This window comes from Nipponia nippon, unplaced genomic scaffold (assembly GCF_047370975.1).
Source record: "Nipponia nippon isolate SJK-2023a ecotype South Korea unplaced genomic scaffold, ASM4737097v1 scaffold_1, whole genome shotgun sequence".
Taxonomy (NCBI): domain Eukaryota; kingdom Metazoa; phylum Chordata; class Aves; order Pelecaniformes; family Threskiornithidae; genus Nipponia; species Nipponia nippon.
The window spans coordinates 37,224,604-37,243,415 of record NW_028262290.1 but is presented as its reverse complement, the minus strand read 5'-3'; the positions used below and the strand labels follow the sequence as shown (position 1 = coordinate 37,243,415).

Below are 18,812 nucleotides of genomic sequence, written 5' to 3'. Positions count from 1 at the left end.
GCATGTCCAGTTTCATCCAGCAAGCCCACTGTAAAGCTGGTATTAAATCTCAGCATTTCTATGCAGGATCTTATCCTCTGTTATAATCCCTTCTAGAAGTGACAAATTCTTTTCTTTCTCTTTGCTTGCTGGGTACAATAGTATGTTGGCTGCTAGTGACCCAGCTCAAACCCTATTTATCCTTTCCTGACATGCACAAGTGACCTTTGACTTAATGGAAACTCCTCTTGGGACTAGCTCTGCTTCCAAGGGGAAAAACTGCTAATATGATACGTTCATACTGAAGACCTTCCTCTGCCATGCTGTAAAGGCCCTCGAATGCCAGAAAGTAGCTGGTGGATGCCTGGCCAATCTGACGCTTCCAGCCCCTTCTTTGGAGTGTTATACTAGAAGCTTTGGGAGCTCTTTTAAACTATCTGTGCCCACCGAAGTTCCTGGTCACTTAGAGAAGTGGGTTTAGACAGAACATACCCAGGAAGTATCTCTGTTCAGTGACATTTTTTGTCACGTTAGAGGTGTCCCACTATTTATGACCATGTGATTTCTTTCTTTTGTGTCACAATTTCTCTCTAAACATGGAGACAAATTTTAAAAAGGCAAAGGTGGCCTGGGGTAGGAGAAGAACAACAAAGTTCTGTCTTTCTTTGTACTTTTACAAATCACAAACATATAAAACTTGAGGCTGATACTGTAAATTATTTTGCAACTTTCATTGTAGGTTTTGTATCTTCTTCCTGTATAAAAACAGTAAAATAAAAGAAGGGAAGTTGCCTTTATTCTTCTTAGCCTTACGGTGTGAACTGGGAATTTCTACCAGATGTGAATACACTGCGGTTGTATTGCCAATCCTATAGAAGATACTGTGATAAGATTTTGCAAATAATTCTGCTTCCTTACTCTTAGGTGATGTTAATGGAATTAACTAGTACAAAGTTGGTACATATCTGATGAGACTAAGTCAGTTGAAAAGAATGTGATTACTGGCTACCAGGAGCATGTTTTACCATAAGAAGCTTGAATTAAAGAATTCAGAATCTGCATGGGTTTACACTGTGTGCTGTCACTTGTTTATTTATCAGGAATTTTAACATATCTCTCAATGCCTTATATATGCTTCCTAGTTTCTAATGTGTTTCAGAGTAACATAAGTCTAAAATACAAAAATATTACTGATAAATACAATTCAGAGTTGTTCTTAAGCTTTAGTAAAATTCATGCTGTAGCTCAGGGTGGTTTAATCTTGTTATAGCACAAATGACACCCATCTACAAGAAGGGTTGGAAGGAGGATCCAGAGAACTACAGGCCTGTCAGCCTGACCTCAGTGCTGGGGAAGGTCACGGAGCAGATCATCTTGAGTGCCATCACACGGCATGTACGGGACAACCAGGGGATCAGGCCCAGCCAACATGGGTTTATGAAAGGGAGGTCCTGCTTCACTAACCTGGTCTCCTTCTATGACAAGGTGACCCGCTTAGTAGATGAGGGGAAGGCTGTGGATGTTGTCTACTTGGACTTTAGTAAGGCCTTTGACACTGTCTCCCTCAGCATTCTCCTGGAGAAGCTGGCTGCTCATGGCTTGGATAAGTGCACTTTGTGCTCGTTTAAAAACTGGCTGGATGGCCGAGCCCAGAGAGTGGTGGTGAATGGAGTCAAATCCAGTTGGTGGCTGGACACGAGTGGTGTTCCCCAGGGCTCAATGTTGGGGCCGCTCCTGTTCAACATCTTCATTGATGATCTGGATGAGGGGATGGAGTGCCCCCTCAGTAAGTTTGCAGAAGACACCAAGTTGGGTGGAAGTGTCGATCTGCTGGAGGGTAGGAAGGCCCTACAGAGGGACCCGGACAGGCTGGATACAGTGGGCCGGGGCCAACTGTATGAGATTCAACAAGGCTAAGTGCCGGGTCCCTGCACTTGGGTCACAACAACCCCATGCAACGCTACAGGCTTGGGGAGGAGTGGCTGGAGAGCTGCCTGGCAGAAAAGGACCTGGGGGTGTTGGTTGACAGCTGCCTGAACATGAGCCAGCAGTGTGCTCAGGTGGCCAAGAGGGCCAATGGCATCCTGGCTTGTATCAGGAATAGTGTGGCCAGCAGGACCAGGGGAGTGATCGTCCCCCTGCACTCGGCATTGGTGAGGCCTCACCTCGAGTACTATGTTCAGTTTTGGGCCCCTCACTACAAGAAGGACATTGAGGTGCTGGAGCATGTCCAAAGAAGGGCAATGAAGTTGGTGAAGGGTCTAGAGAACAAGTTTCACGAGGAGTGGCTGAGAGAACTGGGGTTGTTTAGTTTGGAGAAGAGGAGGCTGAGGGGAGACCTTCTTGCTCTCTACAACTACCTGAAAGGAGGTTGTAGCGAGGTGGGGGTCGGTCTCTTCTCCCAAGTAACAAGCGATAGGACGAGAGGAAACGGCCTCAAGCTGCACCAGGGGAAGTTTAGTTTGGATATTAGGAAAAACTTCTTCACGGAAAGGGTAGTCAGGCGTTGGAAAAGGCTGCCCAGGGAGGTGGTTGAGTCTCTATCCCTGGAGGTATTTAAAAGACGAGTAGACGTGGTGCTTGAGGACATGGTTTAGTGGTGGACTTGGCAGTGCTAGGTTAATGGCTGGACTTGGTAATCTTAAGGGTCTTTTCCAACCTTAATGATTCTATGATTCTATGAAATCTTAAATAATTTGGCAAGTACTTAACATATCAGCTGTTAAGAATGTTTTGGGTTTTTTTAATGCTCAAGACTTATAATGATCTGAGATTTTGTGGACAAGTTTCTGCCTCTTGGCACACATAATATTACAAAGTTCTAACAGGTGTGTTTTATTATCAGCTCTGTTCAAGGCTGAATGGAATTATAGCAAAGAAATGCTACCTAGAGAAATAGTTTTATTATCTCTATACAACTAATAAATCAAGGTCCCAAATCCTTTGGCAGAGATACTTTTATGCATTTACCTTATCCTTTGGTGTTTTGTATAAATTGACAAAGGAATGTTGAATCCTGCTTATCTCTTTAGGATGGATTCCATTAAAGTGACACAATTCTGTGATGGTTATCAATAGCTGTTGAGATGAAAATACTACTGACTCCCTTGTTTGCCATTTCATTTTCTGAATACTTGGAATTTTACAATCACTTTATTTATCCAGATAGTTTAAAGTGGTATTCAGTAATCCTTATTGGTCTGTCATTGTTAACAGTGGGAAATTTCAGCTTATTTGAATATAACATTGATTAACACAAGTTTTCCTCCTACTTACTGGAGTAGAAAGCATAACTTGATGTGATGAGGACTCTTATTTTTGGTCAGATACTTCCATTCTGTTCTGCTGCCTGGCTCAGTTCTTTGCTCTGTGTTTTTCGAAGATTAAAAAGTGTGCTGATCAGCGTGAGAGCCGCTCACCCCTACTGCAAGAATCCTGTTCTGTGAACCAAAATACTTAGCCCCATTCAGTGCTGTAGTCGGCAACCTTCTCGAATGCTGAGTGCATTTGAAATGGCAATACATGCATAAGGCCTGGAGCTCCTGCCTGAGCTTAGTGTTGGGCCATTACAGCAGTCTTTGGGGATTTTTTAACAGATTACTAACAGAATTAATAATTTACTCCCAGTGAGTTAGATCTTGATTGAACAGCCTTCGGTCTCCAAGAACCGCTTTAAACAAGCCCGTTTTCTGTTTTCAAACCAGATAGCCTAACAATAAAAATTGCTGTAGCACTGTGCAATACAATTTAACTTGGAATATGTAGATTCTGGTTTTCAGCTGGTGTAAAAGAAGACAGGGCTATTACCGCCCCCCCCCCCCTTTTTTTTTTTCAGGTACTTAGAAGAATCTGGCCAGTAATTTTATTATATCTGGCCAATGTCTAAATTCTCTTTTAGAGACTAGACTTGCATGTTTGAACTGCTTTTGAAAATAAAACTATGCATTCCAGTCTCATCTCTCATCCTGAATATTGCAAAGGAACCTGTCAAAGTATTTTATATGTCTCTGTGTGTACATGCTCACATACATATGTGTGTGTGTATGGAAAAATATTTTTATATACATACATATATACATAATATAAACAAGGAGGCAATTGTAAAACATTTTAAAAAGCATATATTCAGCTGTGTATGGATTTTTAACTGTGTAAAACATTTACATTTTCATGCTTAGAATTTTATAGTATCCTGGAGACAAAAGTTTCCATAGCATTTTTCCTTCCTAGGCTTTCTCCTTCTCCAGTAAAACCATAGGTTCTAAATCAAGTTTCAGGTCCTTATTTTTACTAGATTGGAGACAGTGAAAGTTATGACAAATCAAAACCTTACTTAAGCAAATTGTGCATGACATGTCTAGGCATAGTCCAAAAACTGCAGCGACAGATGCAGTTAATATCTGCATTAAGATTTTGTTGGGTGTCACTGCATTTCTAAGGTGAGTATGTATATAACTGTGGCTATAGCAGATAGATAGCTAAAGAGACCTTTTTTTGTTTTTCAGAATAGATAAATAAAAAAGAATTAAATAAAATTTCTAGGGAGCCTGCATGTCCTCAACATTTTGGTTTTATTTCACAGCAAGATTTTTTTTTTTTTATTAACAGCTTTCTCCTCTCTAGTTAATTGAGGCTAGAGTGTTTGCTACAGTCTGCATTTATACAGAACCATTCTCTGTCATTTTATCTAAAATAGATCTGTTTGTGGCAGGATGAATTCTTACAACAGCTTCAGCTTGCTCATCAACCCTGGATATTGCCGAGTGACACAGAAAGTGAAGGAGTGGAAGCTGACCAAGACAAATGTAAGTATATTTGTTAGGACCAGATAATATGTCAAAAACCCTCAAACTTTTAACTTCTTTTTTTCATATCTTCAAATCCTGTGAAGATGTCATGCCTGCTCACAGACACTTTTCTCAGAAGTACCAATTACTCATTTGTTTGAGGGCTGAACTTTATTTGATTGATTTACATAAGCATTCCTACAGTCACTGAACGATGGCAAAATGATCACAGACCACAGTTAGCTAACTGAAACAATTTGTCGTGATGTGTTAAAGTAGCTGTTCCAGAGAAGCAGCACGAAATTGAAATAGATACTCTGTTTAGTAAATCTGTATTGACCAGCAAAAAACACCACAAAAAACCACAGTAGTTCTGAAAGTAGAGCCTTCCTCCTCAGGCCTGTGACTCCATTATCTCTATGAAGGATTCTTAATCACACAAGTAATCCTTTAATATCCTACACTCTTTGAAGCAGTTGTCTAATAATGAAAGCAAAGGTCAGCAGGATCATAACCTAAATGACAGAACAAGTAACAACAAGTAACGTGCTATAAATTGCAATACATTCAAACTGTAGCAAGTTCTATCTGCCTACAAGGTACCTGTAAATGATCTTGCTGAATATTAAATGTTTTGCATTTTCTTTTTTAATTCACAGTAGTTTCGTGATCTGCAAGGGTGAATATGCAAACTATTTCCTAACATATTTTAGGTGATATACTTGAAAAGAACAGATGATTTAATCAGCATGTTTAGAAAACTTAATACATTCCACTAAAACGGCTTTAAACATGCAGAGTTAAAATAAGAAAAAGCCAGTTTCTTCACAGAATGGAACAGTTGTGTAAGGGATTAATGATTAATAATAGTCATGACAGATAAACAGAATAGATTTTTAAATTATGCTGCTTAAAAAAATTAAGAGCTTTCTATTCATATACCAGTTTCACAAATCCATACATAGCCTGGGGTTTGACTATGAAATTTCAGTTTGCATAGTGAGATACTGAAGAGCATGTGCCAGTTTTTTTAACACTAATACAGTGTTAAAATGAAGTTCTCTGTGTCCAGCTTATTTTAGTCCAAAACCAGTAGGTCCAGTTTGACTTGTACCTGAACCTTTAACTTATCTTTGGGCTGAAGCTCACCTTAGGTGGCCAAAGGAAGAGCCTGGTACCTGCCTTTTCCGTGCATGTGAATTTTCTTCTGTATTTTCTGTAATGAATTTACAATCCCACAAACATTGGTAGGACTCGCTGCACACACATAGACTGATGCTAATTATGTGATCGGGGAGACTGTTGCTTCAGGACACATCGGATGCACAGTGTGGTTCTTTTATAGCAGCTGTACCTGAATTGCATGGGTGTGGGAACTTCTGAACATCCAATATCCTGTGCTATAAGATTCTAAGAATCCTGGTAGGTCATTGTCACTAGCCAGTGTAACAAAGTAGTGAATTATAGAGAAAAGTTTTGGTCCTACCACCAGATCAGTAGAGATGATTGTTGCCTAACTAATAACAATTGTTTTTCCTGGATCTGATGGCACTGAGAATAGAGAAGGGAAAGAAGGTAGCTGTAAGTTATAGTTTCTGACCAAAAGTTAAAGCATGTTGTTAAGGGTATTGTCCAAATGCCTCTTAAACACTGACAGGTTTGGGGCATCGACCACCTCTCTAGGAAGCCCGTGCCAGTGTTTGACCACCCTCTTGTTAAAGAAATGCTTCCTAATGTCCACTCTAAACCTCCCCTGGCACAGCTTTGAACCGTGCCCATGAGTCCTATCACTGAATACCAGGGAGAAGAGATCTGCAACTCTGTCTCTGCTTACCCTCCTCAGGAAGCTGTAGAGAGCAATGAGGTCGTCCCAGCCTCCTTTTCTCCGAACTAGACAAGCCTGAAGTCCTTAGCCGCTCCTCACAGGACATGCCTTCCAGCCCTTTCACCAGCTTTGTTGCCCTCCTCTGGACGCATTCAAGGACCTTCACATCCTTCTTAAACTGTGGGGCCCAGAACTGCACACAGTAATTGAGGTGAGGCCGCACCAACGCTGAACACAGAGGGATAATCACCTCTTTTGTCTGGCTGGTTATGCTGTGTTTGATGCACCCCAGGATGCAGTTTGCCCTCGTGGCTGCCAGGGCGCCCTGTGGGCTCATATTGAGCTGCTGTCAACCAGCACTCCCAGATCCCCTTCTGCAGGGCTGCTCTCCAGCCGCTCCTCTCCCAAATTATACTTGTGCCTGGCATTACTGCATCCCAGGTGCAGAATCTGGCATTTCAACTTGTTAAATTTCATGCCATTAATGATTGCCCAATGCTCCAATCTATCTAGATCCCTCTGCAAGACCTCTTGTCCCTCAAGAGAGTCAACAGCACCTCCCTGTTGGGTATCATAATCAGCAAACTTTCTAGTGGTGCATTCAACTTTCACATCCAGGTCATTCATGAATATATGGAACAGAACTAGCCCTAGAACTGAATCCTGAGGAACATCGCTGGTGACTGGTTGCCAGCCAGATGTAGCCCCATTCACTACAAGCCTTTGAGCTCTGCCCTTCAGCCGGTTCTTCACCCAGCGCACCATGAACCCGTTCATCCCACAGTTGGACAACTTGTCCAGAAGGCTGCTGTGAGGGACAGTATCAAAAGTCTTACTAAAATGCAGAAAAACTACCTCCACCACCTTCCCTTCATCGACTAGGTGGGTGACCTTGTCATAGAAGGATATCAAATTAGTTAAACAGGACTTTCCCTTTGTGAACCCACGTTGACTCTGCAGTTAACTGCAGTGTAGTTAACTGCTGCACCATTTATAGTAGGTCAGTGTTTCTACTAATATAACTAAAGGACGAGAACAAAAATGTTCGATCAAAGCAATACTTTCTGTATCTGAAATATAAAAATAATGTTATTAGAAATAACAATAATAATGTTATCAAGCACAAATACAGGCTGGGAAGAGAATGGATTGAGAGCAGCTCTGAGGAGAAGGGCTTGAGGGTGTTGGTTGATGAGAAACAACATGACCCGGCAATGTGCACTTGCAGCCCAGAAAGCCAACTGTATCCTGGACTGCGTCAAAAGAAACATGACCAGTAGGTCAAGGGAGGTGATTCTCCCCCTCTACTCTGCTCTGGTGAGACCCCACCTGGAGTACTGCATTCAGCTCTGGGGCCCCCAACACAAGAAGGACATGGACCTGTTCGAGCGAGTCTAGAGGAGGGTCACGAAGATGATTAGTGGGCTGGAGCACCTCTCCGATGAGGACAGGCTGAGAGAGTTGGGGTTGTTCAGCCTGGAGAAGAGAAGGCTCTGGGGAGACCTTATAGCAGCCTTCCCGTACCTGAAGGGGGCCTACAGGAAAGCTGGAGATGGACTTTTTACAAGGGCACATAGTGATAGGACAAGGGGTAATGGGTATAAACTGAAAGAGGCTAGATTGAGATTAGATATAAGGAAGAAATTCTTTACTATGAGGGTAGTGAGGCACTGGAACAGGTTGCCCAGAGAACCTCCCCTGCCTGGAGTGTTCAAGGTGAGGTTGGATGGGGCTTTGACTAACCTGATCTAGTGGAAGGTGTCTCTGCCCATGGCAGGGGGGGTTAGAACCAGATGATCTTTAAGGTCCCTTCCAACCCAAACCATTCTATGGTTCTATGATCCCCATCTGAGGTTATGTGCTAGTGCCATTGGCAAGCAGAAAGTGCAGAACTGCCACTGCTGACAAAGAGAAGCTGCCAATTCCCAGCTGTAAAGTGGAGAGTCAGTGAGGGGCTTGGCATACTTGCTGATGCCAGTGCTTGTAGGCAGAGCAGCTGGCAAGATTGTACATCATTTTTCACTCTAAAGTTAATAAATCTGTGTGGATGTTGTGTGTGTGATTTAGCGTTGAGGGGGCCCAGTAGTTTGTAATTTATGAGTTTGAGCAGAAGAGCTGCAAAATTAATCTTCACAATAGCAACACCTGTTCTTTGACTCAGCTTTTAATAAATTGTATGTGGATAATATTTACCACATTCTTTGACTACTTTGAGATAATAGCAGCCAGGTGTAAAGCTAGTTTTTGGTAGTGGGAAAACTAACAATGCAAAAAGAGAATCTATGTGAGTCACCTTGAGTTCTTTTAAATTAATACCTTCTGGTTAGTGTTCTACAAGAAAAAGAATGAAAAAATTTGGGGGTAACAGTTTCAAGTGTAGTCAGATGTAAGAGTTTAAAGAAGCTATTTTCAAAGCCAATGATAGCTGAACAGAATTGGGTCACTTTGCCACCTCAACATCTCCCAACAAACATAATTTGCAAAACAGATACGACAGCACACATCTTGTCTTATGGAAATGAGATCTAGGTTCTCAGTTCTTGTAAATCAGACTTTACTTTCTAAATCCTTCAGGTTCTCTGACAGCATTTTAAAAATTTATCCTTATCAGCAAGATCCAAAGATAACTGGAAGTCAATAATTTTTAAAGCTTCATACCAATTATGACAAAATTCAAAATCAAATAGGTACTCATATAAAAGAGTATAAATTATTACAGCTTAAAAGATTTGTTATGTTAAAGAAGGAAAGAAAAGTATTTTTAAGAAGCATTGTTGATTGTTTTAGCATACCCTCTCCTTCTTCCTCCTTAGGTGCTTAATTAAGTTTGTGGCCATATGTCAGAGAGAGAGATAGGTGCATAATTATTTGCTCTTGTAATGTAAATTTTGTTATTAAAAAAATAGGAACCAACACATGCTTTTTTAACAACTACTATAATTTAGTACCTAAATCTCTTCCGCTTGCTAGATGTGTTCTCCTTTGATACTCTGTACACACTGAGCAAAGAGAAGTGAAAATGGCCAAGGCTATATGATCCAAAATCAAGAGTTTGTGGTTCTTTTTTGATTTTAATGTCACTAAAAAGCCTGTAGACATGGCCTCGTGTCTTCCTCCTCAGCTGTCATTCTGAAGACAGTTCCCCATTATTACCTGTAGTAGTTTGCTTGCGTGCTGATTCTCTGCAGTTTTCAGAGTTTCCTTCTTGGAAAGAGGAGAGATCTGGAGAAAATATTTACCACTTCCACAATACTTCAGTTTGGTGGGAGTTCTTTGAGCTGGCAAAAGTAGTTTTCTTCTTTATGGGGTACTGATGCAAGGAAACAGAAGACATGCATCTACAACCACCAGAGCATTTCTTAGCTAGCTTTTATGAGAAGAAATTCAGCCTTTCAGGGGACTGGCAGGAGTCAGCTTGAATTTTCCTTGAGAACAGCTTCTACAAAGACTGCTGGTTGGAAATTTGTAATGCATCACTAGCTTCCGAGAACCTTGAAAAGACAAAGACAATATTTTGGTGTAATTTGACCTACTATCTGTAGTCCTGGCCTGGATTTACTGCCCAAAAGCCTGAGTCTGCTTTCTTGGGTGCCTAACTCAAGAAGTAACCCACACAGCAGATTTCCTCAGGTCTCACAGCCCTGGACATAGAGGATCCCTACCTGCAGTCAGTTCACTTGGCAGATGTACATGATAGGTGAAAAACATAGACTCTTAGCGAACTTGCTACTCCGTTAATCCATATTAAATATCTATCTATGTGTACATACATTCCTTTGCCCTAATCCGCTTAAGGCATCTCAATTTCTGTAGTCAATGGAACGCTAAGTGGTGTGGCTACTATCACTTCACTCTAACTTCAACTTGCCAACAGGCATACTAGATGCTCATTTCTAGCTCGGCTGATCTGGGACAAGGCTTGAACTCTCACCTTCTGACCTATGGCAAGAAACTTAAATGTTTTGCGGCTATACATCTGCAAACTCTTTTATAAGGTTTGCAGTGGAAGGTCTACTGCTGATAAATCAAAGCTGATTGTTGGAAAAAATTGGGATTTCCACTCCATTCGTTCTTGCACTTGTCTTGAAACTGCAGTCAAAGACACTCCACTGATGACTTCAACAGGTATTGAAGAAAACCTTCATTTTCCCATTCTGCACAAATGTCCACCTAGGAAAAAGACCCAAAGAATGAAAGACAGTTTTTTGTAGAATCAAGAAATTCAGGCTGTGTTCCAGTAAAATTCCAAACCGTAGAATATTTGTCCATGGGTAAAGTTCCTTACACTGAGCAAATTCACATGGCAAAACAGTTAGTTTTTCTTAATTATGAGAATAAGTGTTCCTAAGATTTGGAAAATTGCTTGATCGGAGTTGGTAATAAGGAGGAGTTTACTGGGGGAATATGTTTTTGCTGTGAAAGTTTCCTTTTGCTAGAGTCAGGTACTACTCAGTATAAGTATGAATGACAGAATCAGGCTTAGAGCAGCAACTGTTGATTGCAACCTTTATGATATTAGCACAAACCCAAATAGTAAATTAACTGTAAATATGCGCTTTTTTGTTCCAAAAGGGAATCTGGGTTGAACTTCTGGAAGACTTTAATTCCAGATTCATGAATCTTCTGGAGAAACTTATTGACGTCTTTCTCTCATTTAATATTTTGAGAGTGATAATCTAAACTGGAGTAAAAAAGTCGTATATCCCCATCCCACATAACCTTTCTAAAGACTGTCATAAAGCTTTTGTCTGCTTGGGGTATGGGTCATTTTCCAAATTTCTGTAGTGTGCACTTAGATATGTTAAAGAAGATACATCATTGTCTCTCATTCTCCCTACCTGTGGCTACGCTATGTATTTAGCTTGAGGCAGTTTTATGTACACTTCAGAAATGGGATACCAGTAAGGACTGTGTTCCTGTAAACAAAATTTCTCCAGGCCTATTGGATGGTCTTGGCTGGATGTCTTGTAACACCCATAGCTGAAGCTGCACCATTTCATATGACTGCTTTTTGAGTCTGAAAATGAGAGAAAACAATTTTCTAACATGGAAACTTGCCCACTTGAATTTAATTATTTATACATAGTGAAACAAAAGTAGAGATTGACATTATTTCTATGAGAAGTTAGATGACTTAGATAGTAAGGGCAGAGTTCAAATACAGCTAGGGAAACATGGAACTTGACTCAAGATTCCTATTTTTTGAATGGATGTGCTCAAATCCAAAGCTGCCATTGTCTCCTTATACTATTAAGGCTTTAGCTCATGTCACTTTATTTCTACTGACTAATATTTGGTTTCATCTTGGAAAAGTTCACGTTGAACTAAATATTTGGGAGGAGGAGGAAATTTTCCGTTGCAGTGAGGGAAAAAATTCTCAAAATTTCTTTCAGTGCAGAAAGCTGTTTTCAGTACAGTTTCCAAACCTAAGGATAACTTCTTCTGCAGCTTGCATTATTATGGTAAACTTGGATTCCCAAAGACATTTAATGTAATAAAAAATGACACTGTAATTTAAAAAATGGCATAGGGAATTGTCAGGGCACACATTAGGTAAATTAAAAGCTGGCTCACTGAGGAATCAAAAACTAGAGTTTCTAATGGGAAGATGTAGATGAGTGGGGCTCATTAGGGTCTGATAGGTTTGGATAATTGGTGGGAAGGACAAGTTGAAGTTATTAAATGATATGAATCCCTTGGTATAATGGCCACATTCCAGTAAAATGCGCTTTATTATAACCAGATGAAATACATTTGAACCAAATGAAATATATCTGGCACCAGAGAAACATATCTGTCTCTGCTGCAGAATAATGAGGCTTTGTCCTGGAAAGCAGTGACCTAATGGATTTAGGATGATCATAGAAGCTCATCTCAGTGTGAGCTCTCAGCATAAGGCTGTCACAAAGAAGGGTAGACCATTCCTTGAATGCCTAAAAAGTTAAGTAGCAAAGTAATTATTCCACATCGTATCAGTAAAAAAACTGTGGTTTTGCTGTCTTACCATTAAGAAAGATTGGAATTACTTGAGAGATTTCAGAAGATGATTAAAAATGACTCAGGGTTTGGGAAACCCTGTTAGGAGTTCGCCTCACCTAAAGGCATTGAACTAGGAACCTTGGAGATGACTTGGTATCTGTAGGTAGACATTTAAATAAAAAAGATTCAACTCATCAGACTGTGATGAAGGAAATAAAATGCTATGTCCTAGCAACCAGGATCCTTAAGCATTGTAAGCAAAAGTTAAAGGAGGCAATGAACTTGGAGTTATAGGTCTTTCTAAAAGACAGATGATAGATAATCCAGTGGGAGATTCTGTGGGCTCTATACAGGTATACGTGGGCTTTATATGAGTATACAGGAGGTCAAACTAGATGATCACAGCAGGATTTTTTGTCTTGGTGTCTATGAATGTCTATGAATGTACTATGAATGTACAGCAGTCTGGATCTGCAATTTCAGTTGCTTTCCTGAAAACTATGTTAGGCATTGATAAAGATGCACATGGTATAAGGATCGTGATTCTACATTTATGCTTCCTGTTTTCTTACAAACCCTTGAAAATGTGCTTAACTGTATGTACATGTAAACACATTTTTGTGATTTTTATTCTGCGGTTTGTTCTAGTGATTTGAAACTGCAAAACTCCCCCCCCCCCCCAGTTGTTTTTATTATCATAATTTAGTCCTTGGAATATAAAAATCATTTACTTGAGAAGGCAGGGTGCAGTGCAGTGCCTCTAGATAAAGTAATGGCTGTCCTTAATGATCAAAAAATATACACCTGGGAAACGTAAGATATGACAGTTTGGATTAATATTGACCATAACAAGGATACTGATAAAATACTGTTAAACTTTACTGTGCTCTAGATAGTCATAGAAGTAGATAGCATAAGATATGTTCATGCTAATTTTATCTGTGTGAATGTCCGGTATTAAATGGCAGTGTATATAATAGCAAGGATATAAATATTTTGTTCTTTAAAGATTATATTTTTTTAAATTCAAAAAACATTTACAAGTGGAGTTCTAAGCTTTCAGGAAAAAAATATTTGCTGTCCTTCATTTTTGAATTCCACAGAGTTCTATGCCTTGTATAAACCATTCTGGATAGATATACAGGTAAGTTCAACAGATAATCATCCATGCGCATCACCAAAAAGCTCTACTAAGCTTTATTAGAATTTTGTTCCAAAATAAGAATATAAACACATATGATTTACATACGTCACAATAAAAATACTCCACTAGCTGTATATTAGCCATTATAGCAAAGAAATGTTACTTTTTAATGGGAATGCAGCCTAATTTGCTGCATGTCAATGAAGGAACTTTAATTAAATCACTTGATTTGGTTTTGATTATATCAGATTGAACCATCCCCTTTTAGACTTTGCTCTTCCAGAACACTTGTTGAGTAAAGGTAAATTAAATGTAGCTCTTTGTGAAGGCATGCAGTGAACTGAGAACTGATCTTGTTGGAAAATCTCTGAGTAAAAAGAATGGTTTTACTCAGATAATTCAGTCCTGTGTTGTTGTTCAGCCCGGTGGCTGCCCAGCCTTTGGGCTACTTGAATCAGGAGAAGCAATGGAGAATATCTAACAGTGGTGAGCTGAAACTGTTTCAGCTGGCCTTTCAACCAAAAAACACTCGTGAAGCAACACCCCTAGGGTTTTAGTAAAGACAAGTGACTGTAACGCTATGAAAATTGTGAGGTGCAAAGTCATCCTATAGAACTGTGTCTGGCCTTAGAGGGGCATATCGATGAGCTGTTTGACTGGGGGACTGCTGTCCAGACTTTCCAGTTGGAAGGAACTGGCCATTTCATGTGTCCTTCATAGTACAGAGCATTGGAAAGAGCTAGGGACCAAATTACGCTGATGAGCTCATTCTTTTATGCCTTTCTTGATTCCTTCATTTGCCATGCTGGCTCAGTGCTTTCACTACAAGCCAAGAAGATCTTGCTGCAAACCTATGTGTGCTTTTTATTCCATTTAATTGTCCCAACTTTTTTCAAGAGCTCTCAAACCCAGTCATCTTTCACCAGTGCCTTGCGTAGTCATTTAGAAATAGCACAAAGTAGCCCTGAAGTACTACCAAAGCACATTGGTCATGTCCTACACCTACTTTTCACTCAATTTGTTTGAATGCAAGTGACCCCATGACGTGCAAGACCCAGGGAGCGGCAAGCAGGGAGTACATCCTTTTGCATTAAATAAGGCCTTGAAAGGCTTTTGGCTCCACAACTGACTGATTGCTTCAGCAGAGGGGCCAGATTGCTGCAGAAACCAGAAAAAATGTAGAATGCTTGACTGTAATCCCAGGGTGCAAAAATGACCAGGAGGTGAAGGATCTATGAAAGAAATCTGTTTTCTTTCTTTGGCCCAGTATTCTCCAAGCTCTAAAAAAACCCTAAGACTCCTTATTATCCTATTGTTTTACAAGGCCAAGATTTATTCTAAGCCAAAACTGTAGAAATTCCTCTTTTATCATGAAGAGGAAGGATTTCAAATTCAAGTAGGAAAAGCTCAGTAATGGAAGAGGTTAAGATTTTGTGGTGACAGTTCTTGACCCTGTCAGGGAGAAAATCCATGAATATGGAGACTGGGGGAGAGGGAGAAGAGAGGAGGGCTGATCCTTGATATGTGACTTCTGTTCATTTTGGCTAAATCTTGTTTGGCAATGCATAGTGCCAGTGTGAGTGTTACAGCAGGATCTGGGCAACACTTATTTTCTCCATGTCTTATTTCCCAGATCTGCGAAGTGGGATGATAAAATGTGATAACTGAGAGCAAAGCTATGAGAAATCACCAGTTAATATTTCTAAAACGTGTCATGATTCTGGGCCCCAATTATAATGTCTATCTGTATTTCTTCCTGGTGTGATTTCACTAAATTTAAAATGGCTGTAGTTTTTCAGTTATTTTCCCCAAGTCAGTGGTGCTTCCTCCTTGTATTAACTACTTTTATTGTTATTCCCTTTTATATTGGAGAAATCAGCCAGTCAGGGTATGACCCGTCTCACCTACCTTCAGCTATATAAAAGTGATAGAGTCTAGTCCAAACTATTTGTTCTCTGAAGTAAGGAGAGAAAGAAAGGGACCTCAGAGGACAGCTAGAGATCTCGCTTACTGGGGTACTGAGACAGGTACACTGAATCCCATCAGCCTTTCAGGATGTCCATCATCTCTTGCATCTCCACCTTGACGCTTCTCTATCTCATATCAGCTGAAAGTTGATTTGATCTTGCTAATATCATTTCTCATCAGTCAAGAATTCCATAATGGATATGGGGTAGCACGGAACATATTTTCTGGCTGGCATCCCATTTCCTTCTACAGCTAAGAAGAGCACAGTCCCTGGAGTTTTCGTGGGTAACAGTCATGAGAAGAATCTGTAAACGAAACAGGCTTACATATATTTGCTTTTCTTTTTTCCCCCCTTAAGACAAATTTGTTACTTAAAGATCAAACTGTGACAGTCCTTGAATATCTGCTAAATGAAGTGCCTCCAAGGAAAACAGTTGTTAAACATTAGGTATAAATGACAAAAAAAATACATATAAGATTAATAAAGGATAAGAGCTGTTGCTAAGATTTCCTAGGCTTTATTTCTTTTTTTTTTGATGCAGAGTTTTTCATGGTATGTACTTGCTCTGTTGAATATCAGTACAGTATCGGATATAAAGTCCAGGCTTATCACCTGGCAAAGTGAAACTTAAAGATCTTGTTCCAATTGTACGTAGTTGATTAGCTGGAGATAATGGGAATAGTTTGTTCCTGCCAAGTTTTTTTAACCTCCCAAAAAGGGCTTGCATATTTATATGTTCAAAAGGAGTGAATAAATGTGAAGCTGCTGTGCCTGATTTCCTTCAGTGTTTAAAAATGGCAAGGTGAAGGCTTCTAAGGTAACATACAGACCTTTATTCATTCAGCTGTGTAATTAAATGTGGTTGTGGTGTTTATTTCCAGTTTATAACCCTGATATTCTAACTGCATCCATGTAATAGGTCCAGCATTACATCTTTTACAAATATTTGCGGGGGGGGCAGGTTGTGTTACAGTCAGCTACATTTGCAAAACAATCTATTTCAATATGTGTATGTAAATATGTGTAAAAGATGAATTTCCATTTTGCTTTGGGGAAGGTTTTCAACCTGAACACAATCAGAAATGAAAACATTTCTATCTCAGCTTATCTGATTCATCACAGTTGCCTATTATTTTTGATGATTTTTGCAACACTCATCATTTTTTGCAGTCTATTACTACTGTTGAACACCCCTCCAAAACACTGAATAATTGGAACAAATAATATAACTAAAGAAGCTGTGATTTGCTTCTGCATATTTTAGAAATAAAAACAAATCAGGATTCGTCAAATACTGATCAATGTTGCTTATTTAACCCTGAGTCCAGCATTATGGAAAACTTTTACAAAATGCAAACACAATGAAGGATTCATTTTCCCTTTTATCCTATTTTTGTGTACATTAAATTTTAGCCCTAATTTCTGTGTTTTTCTGTTTGATTTCACAGGTTTGTGAAATCAGTGGGATTGTTGAAGAACAATTTAATTAAAACAAAATTACGGTGATCAAAACTACACTTGAAAATTTGCTTTAGTTTATACATAATAATTTTAAATAAAGTTATTTTTCTAGTATCAGCAGTACGTAAGTGGAACCGCTCTGATATGTGGATGCTCTAATGCACTGAATCAGAGTATTTACTGTGGTACAGTGGCCTTAGGAAAGAAGGGTAACTGTCGCCTTTTAGTATAAAGTTACTATAATATTTTTGTTTAGTTTATACCCCTGTTATTTTGGATTGACATTTGATAAACTAAACTCTGCCTGACCAAAATAAACTTTACCTAGAGATTTTATGTATTTTAACTTGTCTAAGGTTTTCTACTCCTTATATTTTTGTAATCTTTACTCTTTTTTAGATTAATAAACATTAAAGTATCCGCCCACATCTGCCAACGTGTATGTCCCATTCAGGTCTCACAGAGAACTAGCTGTTCACTCATAGTCACCTGCAGAGAGGGGTCAGAAGGGGGAGTGAGTGAAAGAGTACGGGTGGGGGGTAGCAGAAACAGGTGTTGCCCCAGCCGCATAGCTTTGTATTGAGTTTATCTACTTGGATCTTTCCAACAAATAAAGACTCTGTTAAAAAGGGAACATGTCAATAAGGAATGGAGCATGCATGCAAAAATAAAGCACCTAAAGGAATTTCATATATATGATAAAGCATTAGTTACCCATACGGATTACTGAAACAAATCTGCTGTTTAAAATAAGCTAACTGGTGTGTGCTGTGTGCTTGGAACTTTAGAAGATGCTTTTGCAGAGACATCAAATGAAGGGATGTGGCAGTTGCATTTACTGATTTCATTTACCTGTTAATTCTGTCAAGTGTGTTCTCAATTTCCTTTGTCTTCAATTCTGTACGCTTGGTTCCTGTATCTTAGAATAATGATATAATGAAATTGCTTGCAACTATTAAAAAATACAGTATAACAACCATCTATTTGTTTAAGAAATAAAAATGAGTTGTCTGTCATGAATGTTTCATAGTGTGAACTTTTTTTGCTGTCTCACAAACATGCAGTGCTAAATACACAGAAAGTGTATGGTCTGTCTTAGTCATGAGCAAGTAAAATGGAAGGTAGCATTCTGATGAACAAGTACTTGCTATAAGGATCATCATAGCATAGACTTATATGTAAAATGTTTAGCATACTGGAAACCCATGAGGATAGTGCTTTGAAGTTCATTTCAGGAAGGGGCTTCATTAATTTGCCATCAATAAAGAAAATCTGTTACGCTGTGTGTATTTGCAATATGCTTGAAGACTCATTTCCGTATAGGAGAGTGTGTTATCACTGATACGCTATATTTAGTCAGTTGTGCTCAGTAAAGCATTCTTGTGAAACTAGTATCTCCTTTTCATGGGTTTTATTCTTCCTTAGTGGCCTGCATTTCATATTTTACCTTGACACTACTGAAAAATGTAAAGTAGGTTTGCCTTTTTTTCTTCTTCCAGTTGCTTCACTGAACATCTGTTAAGCTCCATTCTTTCTGCTTCATGTCATTCCTGGGTGAAATTATGACCATATTTAATCCCTGGGCAAAATCTCATTGACTTCAGTGGAACTCAGATTGCCCACAACAAGTTGAGAAAGAAATTAGAATTTGGCAGCATCTTAATTCTG

General features: G+C 39.4%; 1 protein-coding gene across 3 annotated transcripts in view; it reads left to right on the top strand.

Moving 5' to 3' along the window:
• Positions 1-18,131, top strand: part of CUNH8orf34 (chromosome unknown C8orf34 homolog) — a 173,896-nt gene extending 155,765 nt beyond the window's left edge. Inside the window, exons 13-14 of one of the 3 annotated variants that reach the window (XM_087751811.1) lie at positions 4,691-4,784; positions 17,132-18,131. In XM_087751811.1, the coding sequence (XP_087607937.1) occupies positions 4,691-4,784; positions 17,132-17,139 (102 nt within the window). In that variant the 3' untranslated portion in view covers positions 17,140-18,131. The other 2 variants (XM_087751803.1, XM_087751796.1) reach the window with 2 other exon arrangements.
• Positions 18,132-18,812: the final 681 nt, after the last annotated feature.